Source organism: Syngnathus typhle, linkage group LG3 (assembly GCF_033458585.1).
Source record: "Syngnathus typhle isolate RoL2023-S1 ecotype Sweden linkage group LG3, RoL_Styp_1.0, whole genome shotgun sequence".
NCBI lineage: Eukaryota > Metazoa > Chordata > Actinopteri > Syngnathiformes > Syngnathidae > Syngnathus > Syngnathus typhle.
Window position 1 is genome coordinate 3,999,849 of NC_083740.1, and position 14,679 is coordinate 4,014,527.

General features: G+C 42.0%; 1 protein-coding gene across 2 annotated transcripts in view; it reads left to right on the top strand.

Moving 5' to 3' along the window:
- The window catches only part of sdk1b (sidekick cell adhesion molecule 1b), a 141,069-nt gene that overhangs the window by 51,195 nt on the left and 75,195 nt on the right, over positions 1-14,679 (top strand). For both annotated transcript variants that reach the window (XM_061274806.1, XM_061274807.1), the window contains exons 3-4: positions 1,066-1,172; positions 1,246-1,393. In XM_061274806.1, coding sequence (XP_061130790.1) covers positions 1,066-1,172; positions 1,246-1,393 — 255 coding nt within the window. The remainder of the gene's footprint in view (positions 1-1,065; positions 1,173-1,245; positions 1,394-14,679) is intronic.

The following is a 14,679-nucleotide window of genomic DNA, read 5'->3' on the forward strand; positions in this document are numbered from 1 at the left end:
AGTTCAGTTCTGTTTTATTAGACACGGTAATATTGTTTTCTACCTCTCTTTCTTGTCTTTATTAAAGACCGAATTAAAAAAGAAAGAAAAAATATTCCCAGTCTTCACTTTGCTCTCTTCTAAAATTGTGCTTGTTGAATCATCGTTGAGCCCACCCGGCAACAAGGGCAGCCAGGTCGATTGCAAGCCGCCTCCGCGAGTAAAAGCTGATTGAACCCGTCCTAAATCATCCAGAGAATTGAGCCCTGCCAGCCAAGCAGCGACTGTGTCACCAAAATGATTCTATTGATTGGCAACTGTCAACAACGGACTTTGAGTCCAGTGAGATATCTCCCAGCTAAACTTGCCGGGTGCTTAAAAACTGCAGTGTCAGCCCTGCCGCCGCCGCCGCCACCGTATCGGTCTAATAAAACGTAATGACAGCCAGAAAGGGAGCGCTACCGTGTTACATTACGCTATGTGCTATTCTTGATTAAACGGAATTATACGAGCCTTTCAAAAATGACGCCGGCGTGCAAACAATGCACATTGGACACTATGTGTGTTGTTGGCACAGGTTGGCATCATACACTGACAGCCTGCGAGTTAAGTACTTGGCTGGCCTATTATTCATAATGAGCCCCTAAGCGATGTCCAGTTTTGTGTGTGTATGTGTGTGTGTATTTGCATTAGAGAGTTTGTCCAGGGTGGCAGCAACCTAGATCCGACGCCAAGGTTGCCATTAGGGAATCCCTATCCATTTAAAACCCATTAATACATTAATAACCTCTCAGGAAAAAAAAAGAAAAAAAACATGGATGCAGTGAAATAAACATGCAGGTGCCGAGCCAATGTAAGAGTGCCCAGAAAAATATCATTTTCAGGATGACAATGGAAACTTGGAACTCATAAAACTCACGACAGTAATCCCTATTGTATAATATTTACTTTATTTCATTTATTTATTTAGTTATTCATTTTGAGATATTTTTATCGAGATTGTTATTTGTATAAGTGGAAAATGGATAACAAGTGGGGAATCACATGATATGAAAGGTCATTCCACAATCCTCATGTCATCTGTAGGTTATTTGTGGCGTCGCTGCAGAGGACAGACGCCGGATTGTATCAATGCACTGTGAGGAACAGGATGGGCGCCATCATACACGGAAGAACCGAGGTGCAAGTGGCCTGTGAGTACAAAATAAATCATTTGCGAGTTCGAGAAAGACTTTGGTGTGTCACACAAACTCCTGTGTCCTCTAGTTATGGGGAGGTTCTCAGGGCAAGAGCAGAGAACGACAGTGAGCCAAGGCCAGGCCGCCATCCTCAGCCCGCCTCCCTTGGCGTCCTTCCCTCAGCCCTTGGCAACTTGGTTCAAAGATGGACACAAGATTATTCCCAACCACCGAATGTGAGTAAAATAAATTTGTTTTAAGCCTATATTGTGGATTTTCACTTGAAGCAGGTGAGTCTGCTGACTAGTTGACCACATTTTTGACACTTCTCCACCCACAGTGAAGCTCAACCGATTCATGCGTTGGCCGAAATGTTTTTTTGATACAAATGTGCAATTGGAACATTTTGTTGGGTGAACTATGCGAAGATGTGTGTGGCCTGCCAGCATAACTAACCATTAAGAGCACTAACTGCTCCCGGGCGTGCTATGGAATGAGATTGTCTGTGGCCTCTCTGTGCACGTAAATGGTCAGTCTGCTGCTTTTTCACTCCTCTAATGGCACTTCCCAAATGCTCAACGGGGTCATTAAGGAATCAACTCATTTTTATCATTTCAACCGATACAAGGGAAGATATTTTACCTAGCGTTATAAAAGAACAATTATTATTTCAATTCTAATATGATGTTCTTTTCATTAAGCGTTGATGGAAAAGAAACGTGCTCTTGCATCAATAGCTTTCGTAAAGAGATTCAATTTGAATCCCAAATAGAGGACGGAACTTTCACAAAAGTCCTTGCGACATTTTGTTCAGTTTGTCTGTGTCCAAATTTTGTGTTTAATTTTTACAAGGCACAATATATTAATTTCAGAGCATTCTGCTGAGAAATGAGCATTGTTACAAATATACGATTCGTAAATTAAAGATGATCGCATTCAGTTGATGGGAAACTAACTCGGTATGTGCAACTTCAAGATTTACCGATATGATAATCGGTAAAAGGCTCCAACTTATCAGTACGCATAGCAAGGTCATGCTTGTATGAGGTTTGGAAGATATTGTCAGCCATCCAACACGTCCCATCCTTCGCAAAGAAGGGGTCATGGTTGACGTCACAGAATCTCCACTGAAAGCGTTCCTAGAGGAACGTAAGCCAAACGTTGGAGCGTCTCCATATTTTCACCCATTTTTGCATCGCGTAATGGACAGTTAGATGTCCGTCTAGTGTCAATTAGATACCGCCTTTCCTTCACTTATGCATTTCTGAAAAGCGTCTCTCGCTGGAATAACATTTGGTGCAATATGAAATGTGTCTTTTTCATTAAAAAAAAAAAAAGAAGCTTGCCAGCACCCCTGGAAATAGGAAGCTGCAGTTAATGCCGCTCATGTTGCCTCTGAAGCACTTTGTACTTAATAGAGAGAGCGAAATGCATCCCATTCCCCCATAACCTGTGTCCTTGACAATATCATCGGAAGAACAGTGTGAAAATTGTTCAAACACCTTGCCAAAAAAAATATAATCATCACATTGTAGCTCCAAGTGGCCACTATTTTAAAATATCAACCTGTAGGGTTAGAAAGGCGTAACGATTGCAAATCAATTTTACCTGCTGTTGAGCAAATGACAAACAAGATAGCAAGGAAAGGCAATTAGAAACCTCGATTGATTCCATGGTAGCCCTCGCCAATAGGGGTAGCTTAAGGTAAGATCTGCAGGACGCGGGAACTGCTCAGGCCTTGCCGTGCGGTGTCCCGCAAGGGTCAACCCTTGGACCCCTTTTGTTCAGCAGACAGGGTAACCGCTAACCCGCATGTTGTGGACAATTTATTTATTGGTTGAGCAATCAATCAACCAAGAAGATCTTCTCCATCATCAAACTGTGCGGTTGTGTGAAATCAACTAATCCCGTGTGATGTTGGCAACATTTCTGCCGTTTGATGAGTTTGACACATATGTCAGAATCTCATTTTCCTTCCAAGACACTCTATCCCGCCGCCTTTTCAAGGATGGAAAAATCCGGACAGAAACCTTTATTTCTTCATCTTGAAATGAAATTTCCCTGATTGGCTTGCCGCCCACACACATTCACAACCGCTGTTTGAAGACTCGAGCGTGGCACTTCCTTTGAACCTTCATAAGACTAATTTGCACCTTTCTTCACAGCTCCCCTCTTGTCTCGACAAGACGCGTCCCCCCCCCCACCAACCCACCCCTCCGCATCTCATTTTTTTTTCCCCCTGCCTCCAAATGATTCTTTATACCGCCACGTTCCCTCGCTGCGCTTGCATTCTCCGTCTCTTTTACGGTCATTACGGCATGGGAGGATATACTGTCGGTGAAGCCGTAAACGTCTGTCCCTCGGTCAAGACGCACACCGAGACAATCTGTCTCCAAAGACTTATCTCGATTCCATATACCTGGCCGGAAAGATCTCAGCGAGCAGCCGTGCGTAGATTGTGAGCTTGCTGACGAGGTGTGTGTGTGGGTGAGGTGACGCTGGCCGATCCCGCCGTCCGGCGAGACGAGGCCAGATGGCGCCTAGCGGTTGGCTATCTTGGCGGTGGCCAAGCTGATGATGTCGTTTATGATGTTTATTGATCCGTGATGCGCTCTATCTCGCGGTCTTTTCAGCCCCCGCGCACAGCTTGCACTTTATGTCCAGGCGTCTGGCCTCAAAACTTCGCTCTGTGTTCTTGCACATGTGCACGCACATGCAGGTACTCCCACGCCTTCTTCGAGTAGGGAGAAAGAAATTGACGGAATTAACTTCTTGTCATTCACACTTGAGTGAGCACACTGAGTACACTAACAAATAGCGGATAACGATAGCAGAACAACAAACCTGGCTAATAGCAAAGAAAGGACAAACACTAAAAAACAAAAAATTTTTTTTTTTAAATATTTTAATATGTTCAACGCAAAATATTCAATCTTAGAAATAAACTTGAACGAGAAGCTCACTTCTGTAGAAGTGATCGAAACTATGTATTGCGTATCAAAATCCTGCCAGTCTCGGGGCGGCCATTTTTTCGCTTGTTGTCGACTAAAAATGACATCACAGTTGCTCAGGTAATGACGTCGTGTTGTTCATCTGAAGCAGCATTCTCATTAGACGCTTACTATTTTCGCTGGAGATATCGTTTTGAGTCGGTCGATTCTTCTGCGGCTGACAACATCCAACAATTGGATGGGAAAATGTGTTTCAATTATTTGATATAAGATATTAATTAATATACAGTGTCGTAAAAAAATATTTATACCTCACAATCTTTAGCCACAGCTGTCCGAGCTCAAAATAATTTCGATACCGCCGACCCCGCGCCGACGTATATTTTAGCGGTGACCCCCGCAGCCCTGGGCAGCGAGGGGCGAGCCGTTGCCTTTAATTAGCTTTGAGGCTTGTGGCAGATGGACGTGAAGGGAATGTGATGAAGAGACGTCGAAATACAAAGCCAGGGTGTGCTTCTGATGATAATGATCAAATAAACCCAGTGATCTATGCAAGAGCATGGCGGGAACAGGACTTTTTTGTTTTCAGCAGGGAGGCCATATGCTGTAAAAATGTGTACGTGTGTTTCGACATTCATTTATTTTCATTCGTCACACGCCGCTTTAACAGAGGCGGGGAGACAATTCATTATCCCGCTTTCCATTGCGCACAGCGAAGAGGTCAGAACCCCCGAACAGAAGCATTTTTCTCGGTAGCTAAACTTTGAGAGCGGAATTATGGAGAGATCGGAACAAAGTATCGGCTCCGTACCGTAAATACAATCGGCCGTTCTCACGGCAGCCACGGTCATTTCATAGTGACAGCATACTTGAAAACAGGAAATGAGTGTGGACTTTAAGCTCTTCTCAATCCATTGTGTCTGGAACTTAATCTCTGGGCCCGCAGCAATTTAAATAGTGTATGTGACTCTCTTCCCAGTGATATGATTTGGTTACTTTTGAGATTAGGGAAACAGGCTGAAGATTTGAGGACATATGTCTGCAAAATGTGCCAAATGTTTGCTTGGCTCTTTTGTGCTCCGGTCATGAATGGCGTTCTCAGATTTGAGTGGAGTTTCATTTGCTGAAAGTATAAATGACACGAGGTCGAACTTACCTCGAAATGACCTCAAATGTAAAATTTTATTTCATTTCGATTTTTAAAGTAGTTTTAATTTGTACTTTGTTAGTTTTTCTTAGTTTTCTTTTTTTTTTTAATGCTTCATTTTAGTTCAGTTTTGCTTGCCCCAACGTGCCAACTGCGATAATCAATGCGAGCACAACTGCCAAAAGTTATTAATGATAATCACCACCATGAATTTTGGAAATAACAGTATCGCATAATAAGGAAGGCAACAAACATTCTTACCAAATATCCCATTTATAATCAAAAGAAAGTTTTGCTTTGACTCCCAAAATGACTTAACGGAAGGACTGGTGGCAACCAATTCTAGGTGTCCTCTACAATGAAGACAAGTGAACAGAAAATGGATGAATTATTTCCAAGCAACTTATCGGTTTCAAGAAAGAATAAATGCACTTTGCCTAATTTGTCAATAAATAATGCTTTAATCGTGATGACAAAATTTTGGCATGAGAGGCCAAATTCAATCTTGAAAGGCGTGTAATTTGTCACGCCTTCCAATTGGAATTGTTTGGCCTTGATGAATGTCTGCTATCCGCCAAGTGCCAATCTACTTTGCCATCTGAGTTTACGGGATATGAAACGGATTCTGGGGGGTTTTTTTTTCTGTTAATAAGTCTTGCAGCAGGTATCGTTTGATCAGTTTGGAGTAGTTTGCAAAGCCGTCTGCTTGAATCCATCTGTCACGTACCCCCTGGATTTATCTGGCTGTCTCAACCTTTAGCGGCAGAAATTATTGTGGAGGTATATTCTGCATTATCATTGTTAGACTTTTTATATTAGCATTCTCATCCAGCTCCATTATGTATCATCCTTCTTTTTTTATTGTTAACAGACTCGTGCGTCATGCATATTTAATAAATGGAGTCCAAAAGCAAATCAGAGCCTCTCTAAACATTTCGAGCACATTTAAAAAGCTAATTTTACATTAATCGCAAACTACCGGCGTGCCGGGTTTTATGCCAGCTGTGTTTCAATTATCGTAATGTCTCTTACATTAGTTCTTCCTCAGAACAGCCTCTTTTCTGCGAGGCTAAAATGGCTTGTCTGACTTGTTTGGCAAAAATGCCAATGTAGTACATCTTCATTTGCAAGGTACTTTCCACTCGTGTGTTAATGTGAGCTTTGAGTCAGGCAACGTTAAGAGAATTAAAGATAAATAGGAGAGAGCCGGCGCACCGGTCTGACTTTGCTTTCGCTCGGCATTCTACTGTCTGTTGAAAATTGATGGCCCTAATTAGACCTGTCAAAAATGTCAGTGTTGCATGGTAAACAAAACAAAAATACAAGGACAGTTTTTAGTTATGATTGCTCCGACCCATTATAGTGTTAGCTAGTTAGCTTGCTAGGCGTCATATTTTAAATTTGTTAGCAGGGAGGTGACAACCGAGAGAGGCACCGGAAGCCCGTTAGCCTGTAAGCTAGCTAATGATTAGCGCCACAACAGTGTGAAAGGATTGCGACAACTCTTTGATGTATACTGTATTTTGAATTGAATGAATTTAAGCCTTAGATTCTCATAAAGGAGTCGTAAGATTGAATTATTTAGCGGACTTTCCCACAGCATTTGAGAGCAGAGACCGCGGCTTGATTTTTAAGACCCATATTGTATACTGTAATTTTCGGACTATAAGTTGCGTTTTTTTTTTCATAGTTTGGGTGGGAGGGCGACTTATACTCAGGAGCGACTTATATACATATACATGTTTTTTTTCACTTTTTGGGGCATTTTATGGCTGGTGCGACTTATACTCCGGTGCGACTTATAGTCCGAAAATTACGGTATTTGAAGTCAAAGGCATTGTCAGTACGATCAGAATAAATATGACGCACGGAATACAATCAATTCAACACAGTTGTCGAATAATCGGTGAAAAGGTCCATCCCTCAGAGAAGCCAAATGTCTTTTGGATGTCTGCCTCATCTTGATGATTTTATAGTATCCCCTCACTGTTCACTTGACTTTGCTCCCACTTCTTTCTCCATTTTTTTCCTCTCTAATTGAATGACTCCCTTTGCTCCCTTAACGTGGTGCCAAAGACCCGAATAAACGCTCTCTATTGTAAACTTGTCCATTTCCGCTCTTATTATCCCTCTCGTCTGTTTAAATAGATGTTTATTTTTCCACCCTTACTCCGTTATTCCCCGTTCAATCTCGCATCTAAAAAAGCTGTCGATAAAAATTCTTCCACTCCGCCATAACTCTCTTGCTTTTGCAATATGACCTAAATATAATCACCTTAATTACGCCTATTATACGGCGTCCCGCCGACATGCCTGAGGAGAAAACGATGTGACACTTCAGAAGGGGGCGTGAGAGTTAGGCAGCTGAAACAATAGTCGAGGGCCTTATGAGGAGGATATAGTTCTCTCTTCTGAACAAACACAACTCATTTTTATATTTATTATTTTCACCTGCTTGGTGAGTTGTCAATGCCATACTTTGCAAATAGAGACAGCGACAAAAGGACGTATTTATTGTCATAATCATAAAAATAATTAGGTTAGAGAGGTGTTTATTTTTTTATAGGATTATTGCATCTTTTTTCTTACATGCTACAGGCCGCTTCGTCCCCTGGCCCTCATGTTTGCAAAATATCGGGTCTGAATGGTACTCCACTTTGAAAATACGATTTGTTCCCCTTGTACCTTACATTTCATGAATTTTGCAGTCCAAGAAAATCGGAAGACTTGTTAAATGTTTAATCTTACCGCTGTTGCCGCATGTTGGATGGTAGTGCAGGAGCGACATGTGGCAAAGTCAGGAAGGGAACAAGGGCTTGCTTTAATTGCATTTTCAAGTAATCTTATTCATTGTCTGCGTGGAGTGCGGAGGAATTACACGATGGAGAGAGCACTTTAGGGCCTGCTGTCACGCCATGAATATTCATCGGTTGCAACGCCAAAAGCAATTTGTTGTTGCTCAGTGTTGACGCTCCTTCTTGGGCCAGCCTTGGGCCATACGAGAACGTGGAGGTGAGCAACCACGTGGAAAAAGATCCATCCAGTTCTTTTGATTGGGGTCACGGGCGAGCTGGAGCGTTGCTGTCAAGGGGCGGGGTTACACTCTGGATTGCTTGTCAGGCGATTAGACAAGGGCTGATCAAATCCTGGGGTATCAAGGTTGGCCATTGATCAACTCGGTAAATTTCAAATGCATTGATATTTTGTTATCGGTTTGGTATCGTTTCGAAACGTCGATCGATATTTTTGCCGATTTTCTGAATCGTACTCGTACTGTACTGCCCTCTTCAAAAATGAAATGACTCAGATTCATATCTTTCAAATCAAATATCTGATGGGTACATCTGAGATGTTTGTTCCAAATTTGCTGATATTGAATGTTACACAGCAGAGGGAAAACAAAACTTTTCTTAAAAGCAGGAATTGGTGAGCCAATTGACTCAGCGGCTGTACATAATGACGCTCCCCGATGACTGGAGCTTACTCTGCCTCGTGTACTCAAGGGACCTTCAGCTGGGAGGAAAGCGGAAGAGCGAGAACAAAGAATCCCTTAAATGCCCTGAGACACCGATGTGACTACCATCTCTAAATTCAGTCGAAGTATGAACGTTCTCTGTTCTGGGACACTTGGCCAATTGGATTTCCCGAGTTTTTATCTTTGTAGGTAAAATAACATCAGACAGACCAGAGCCCAGGTATGAGCTGATTACTGATGGGTTGATTAGAACCAAATGGATCCAAAGTGCACAAATGCAATTTTTGTAAGGCCAAAATGCCTTCTTCTGATTGGCCCAAACCAGCGATAACCATATTGTGTCTCAATGAAACGAGTTCTAAAGGGTTATAAAGGAACACATTTCCTTCTGTATTCCATCAGTTAGCAAAGATTCAGCAAGTGTCTTCCCATATGGATTTTTTTCGATTCTCAGATGTAGGCAGCACGACTACTATGCACTCCTAATGTCATTAAAATCCAAAGAAGCAAAAAACAGATAGCACAGTACACAGACGTGTTCCTCATAACAAGCCCGATTAGATCAGCCTTTGCTCTTAATTGGCCCCCTTGGCCCCGGTATTAAACATGCAGATGTCGAAAAACAGATGCAAGGTGTAAACACGCCGCTTCGACAACAGCATCACACAAAACACAATCGCGAGCTGCTTTATGAATAATGCTAATGCTTTTAGCCTCACTTTCGAAACGCCGTTCGTTTTGCTGCAAACGTTGTCAAAACGTTGAAACGTTTTAAAAACAGACAAAGCATGTTAAGGTAACAGCAAGTCACTCTTGTAAAAAAAAAAAAAAAACTTTTGGGATTTTAAGTGGAATCCTACTTTGATAATTTGCTGGCTGAGCTACTTCTACCTGCCAGGTAGCAGCTGCTCCTGTCTGACGCCATCACTCAAAGTCAGCAAGAGAAAAGCGCACGCGTGTCCATTTTAGCGGCGTCCGACGGTGATTCATTCCTACCATGTTTCTCTGCTTTCATTTGACGTTGCCCGCATCCTACACCGTCTCCAAAATCATTACGACCCCATTAAGGCCCGAAACAACACCTGCAAACGTGCACGCATGTGACCGCGTGTGCACGTGTCACCTGTCTAAAGTCATTAAATATTCGAAAGACAGAATCCTCTTTTAATTATCCACTAATCACACTTTTAATTACCTGCCACGCTCACATCTATCACACACTCGCTTGACTTTTCACATGCACACACACACACACGTATCATCGGAGAGAGTTCTTAACCTATCGATGCAAACGAGAACGGGAGCAATCGACTCGGTGTGAGCGAGGCAGGCGGGGAGGGCGGCGCGGCGGTGAGTGACTGATGAAAACGTGCTTTTAGTACGACGGCTGGTTAGCACAGGAAGGGCGACGCTAACAAAGCAATAAACAAAACGTTGGCGAGACAAACGCATCTGTTCGGTAAAGCTCGCTCCTCTCTTTGTCAACAGCCCATCTTTGTTGAAATGTTCTTTCTATGTATGGATGCGACTCGAGGTGGAGTTCAATCATAATTCTGAGATAGTTGCCTTGTTTTTGTTTCAGCCAACTGGGTTTTAGGATAGATGGGTCACCTTGTTGGATTGTAGACACTGCACAGTGTACGGTTCAAACTCTCACGAGTGCAGACCTGGATCGATGAGTAAAGGTCATACATTTATTCTGTTGACTTTAAACTCTGATCTTTTCTCCACCCGTACCGCGTCATGTTCCTCTTCTGTGTCGGATGCACTGTTCTTTTATGTCACGTTATTTACCGTAAATTCCGGACTATAAGCCGCGACTTTTTTCCAAAATTTTGAACCCTGCGGCTTATAGTCAGGTGCGGCTTATATAAGGATTTTCTTCGTGATTTTTGTGATGACTTGATCACTTTTATACACTGCGGTATCCTGAAGAAAAAAACAACAACAAAAATACTATTTTGAAACACTACTATGGCTGCTGCTTATTCTGACTGTGTTGCTTGTGACTATTATGAGCTTTAGTAGGAATGGACGCTAGGTGACCTGCGTCAAAGGGCTCTAAACCCTTCGTCACAGGCAGTGTTTAGAAAGACATGTTAAAGTACGTTATTAAAACTTTAAAAAGGCTTTCTGTGAACGGTCTTTCCTTTTAAAAAGACGCATGTGCACGTGCGGTTTATAGTCCGGTGCGGCTTATATAAGAAAAAAACAAAAATATCCCCCAATTTTAGCTGGTGCGGTCTATAGTCCGGTGCGGCTTATAGTCCGGAATTTACGGTAATTAACTTCTTTAGTCAAAGCAAAACTTCCCAAAAGTTAACACAACCACCCGACAAAAGATGAGGTCGGGTGGGCAATGTATTGACTTGAAAATATAGCTTCAGGCTTTTATTTAAAAAAAATAAATAAATAAAAGCATCTAAAAGAGCGAGCGTACGCTCAAGCGTGCGCTCGTGTGGGCGTGAGGTTACGTAGTAATGTAGATGAAAATGTTTTCGCCTCTGGGTAGAATGCTTATTTCCGTTGCATTGATTTGCGATTAGCACGGTGGCGAGTGTGTCACTTAAAAACTCTTGTTGTGAGAGAAGACACCGGGGACTAACAACACGACCAGGTTTGCAGTTTGCAATAAAGCTGAGGCATTGTTCTGGCTGTATGCTTTTATTGCTGACTCATTAAATTGTGTCTTTGTCATGACTTGATTGTATTTATGTTGTGAGCTGTTAGGAATTATGACCCTCAGGTACTTTATGGAGGCATTGTGACACATGACCATTACCTAAACAATCCCGTGTAGCCATCTATTCGTTTTGAATAGCATTTGTTCTTGTATGTGAGCTAGCAGAAACTGGATTGGACTTGCGTAGAAGTCATATTTAAATATTTAAGAAAAAAAAGACAAAAATATATATATATATATATATTGACAAGTCATCAAACAAATGACAATAATGCTAATGATACATTGATACAAAACAACGAGGACATTAGCATTCAAGTTCATCCCGAAAATAACGTTAATAAAAATGTCAGCAGTTAGGTGTTGCTAATTGAAGCTCCTCAACGTGCTCATTAAATGCTAACATTAGCAAAAACCTAGCAGTTAGCTAGCTCACAACAACATAACATTTCCCGAGTACAACTAATTAGAAGTTCCGCGGAAAAATCGAACCAGCAGACCTCGCTTGTTCTCTCGGCAGTTGACTAAACCGATTCCCCTGGCCGCGATATGAGCCGATTCTTAAACCCCGTTGAAAGAAATGCACCTCAGTGAGTGACGTGTTAATGGGCCTTTGCTCTCCTTCCAAACAAGCTGCTGGATCTGCATGTACAGTTTGTGCTTGATGCAAGACCACCCGTGCTTTGAAAGAGGCCGTTAAAGTGCCCCTCAGGTGAAACACATGCTGTCAAAATGTCACTGTGTGAATTCCACCTGACTCCCCATTGATTTACTGTCCTCCTCCCTCCCCGAATGCACCGTCAGCATCTTTGCTCTGATTCGGATTCTCCGACAGGCGGACATGTTTGCTTCATTTCATCCACATGCTTAGGCTCATCTTTGTCCAGATCTGGCGGACAGGCAGTGTGATGAATTTTTCTAGAGGAAGACATTTAATAGTACCGACGCACAAGCCAAAGACATGAAGCAGACTCTCGGGCAGGTGAGGGAATAACGATTAGGCCTCGGAGATGAATGTCTGACTCTTAATGAAAATTAGAAAAGGACTTGGTAGGATTAAAAGACCTATTTTCTTCATTTTCTTAATCTAACTTGGTAATTTAGCCCCAAGGGCTCATTTGTTACACAGCTTCAATAGCCATCCCTACACAGGCACAGCTATTCTCTTCGCTGGTGTGCACTCACTTAGTAAAGTTGTAAAAGCTGGAAACACTCCGAGTTGACCTTAATGACTTCTACGTTTGCTCTTACAGTCGCATATAAGTCCGAGCTTGATAACAACAGTCGATTTGAGTTGGGAACACGCCGTCGGTCCGTAACTGCACCGCAAAGCCTCGGACTAGTGTGACTTCGATTGCAAGATGACCGCTAGTTTTGCAGTTAATCAGCAATGCGGGTAATTAGTGCTAATTAGGATAAAAGCCATTTGTCTAGATAGCCATCGGCCTACAACAGCGATGCGGCTAAATGCGTATAAACACAAACACAAACAATCAAGCCGACTTGTTCCAAGAGGGCGTTCTTAGCTTAATGTACCAAATCATTTTTTTTCTCGGCGCCTTTACGCGGAGAAAGAAAGGAGGCCGCTCGTGGATTTTTTTTTTGCTGAATAAGCAACCGGTGCGAAGTGTTTACCGGTCTCATCCTTCGGAGCCGTCCTGGGCCCACGATTGCGCAAGCAAAGTCACGAACAATTCGAGACATTGACATGTTTTATTATTTTTGTTCGCAGTGCTGTGAAACAATTTCTTAATCCATTTGCTTTGGTCAACATGCTTTTCTTTCCATAGGAATTAAAATTCCTGCTGTCGAGTGGTTAAGAATGAGGTCAATGATGGTCAGATTCGTGAAATGAACGAGCGTGTCTTTTGTGGGTGGAAAGTGCTAATGGTCGATAATGGTGCGGTCACTATCGGAATGGTTTTAAAAGCAAAGCTGGAGGAGGAGGGAGGTATTTTGATTTGTGTGAAAACAGGCATGGAAACTTCATTACATCTATGAAAGTCATGGCCTCTTCTTCACAAAGTGCCACTGTGAATATAGTGTTTTATAGATAACTAAGAAGAAAGAAAAAAAAGACATAGCGCTTGCCATTGAACGACACAAAGTTGCACCTGCTTTTTATTGTTAACGTTATCTCGCTGAGCCACGGTGGCGAGGTCACCCTCTCGGAGGCCGCTTGGCGGTTTGAAGGAGCTCTAAAGGTGATTGAGGAAGAGAGGCGGTGATTTAGGTAGTGCATTAATTACAAGTCACAAAGCTGCAGAGTGTGTAGGGGGGGGGGGGAGGCAGTAAAATGTTTTCTGACTCACTGAAGGGGGCTGTTAAAATATCCCACAAACACATCAGGGTTCATTACTGCTGTAACCTTTACCATATTTCTTTTTTCACCCTTTCTCCCTCCCATTTATTGCTCTCATTTGCAGTCACATATATTGCCTATATATCTAAGGCTGAGGGGAAAAAAAAAATCAAAGATTTATCAAGCAGAACTAAGACGTAAAAGCAGGACTTGGGTATATTAACATGGTGTGCAACCCAAATTGATTGAAATGCCAGATTTTCTTTTTTGTAGGTTGTGTGTGCTTCAAATACAAAATTGGATGATGGCCACACTGAAAAGATGAAAAGAAAATGAATAGCAAATAAATTATTTCCTAATATCGTGAAAAAAAGTACATTATAAAAAGCACATACAATTTTGGCCATTTGTAATATTTGAAAAAAAAAATATTAGGGGTATCAAGTTGTGATGTTGGGCATTTCTTTCGAAAACTGATTTAGTTTTTATTTGAAAGTAAGCTTGTCGAATCAAATCGTTCCACTTTAAGGTATGCCGTTTTTCAATCGTTTGAATCGCTGTTTTATTCGAGAAATGCGCACCTTCAAAAAATAACAACTCCGCTAAATACAACTTTCTTCTTGGAACGGTACAACTTTTTTCATATAATATGACAATATTTTTTTTCTCAAGAAATGTCTACTGTTGCAACAATTATTATTATATTTCAACTTTTTTATACAATCATAATATCAAGTCTCTTTTTTTTTTCTTTTCCCTGACTATGTATTTGAGAAGCGGGCGTGTCCAAAAGTTGGCAAGTGTTTCCTTCTGCGGCACAATGACTGTGCACAAAGTCATGATTCAGCTTCTGGAGTATGGGATTGGCCTTGGCCACAACCTTGGGGCTATTTATTGGCTAACATCAGCCCATCAATGCTTTCAGGTTTTGCCTGGTAGCAGGTCTGCGGTGTCCTCTTCTATC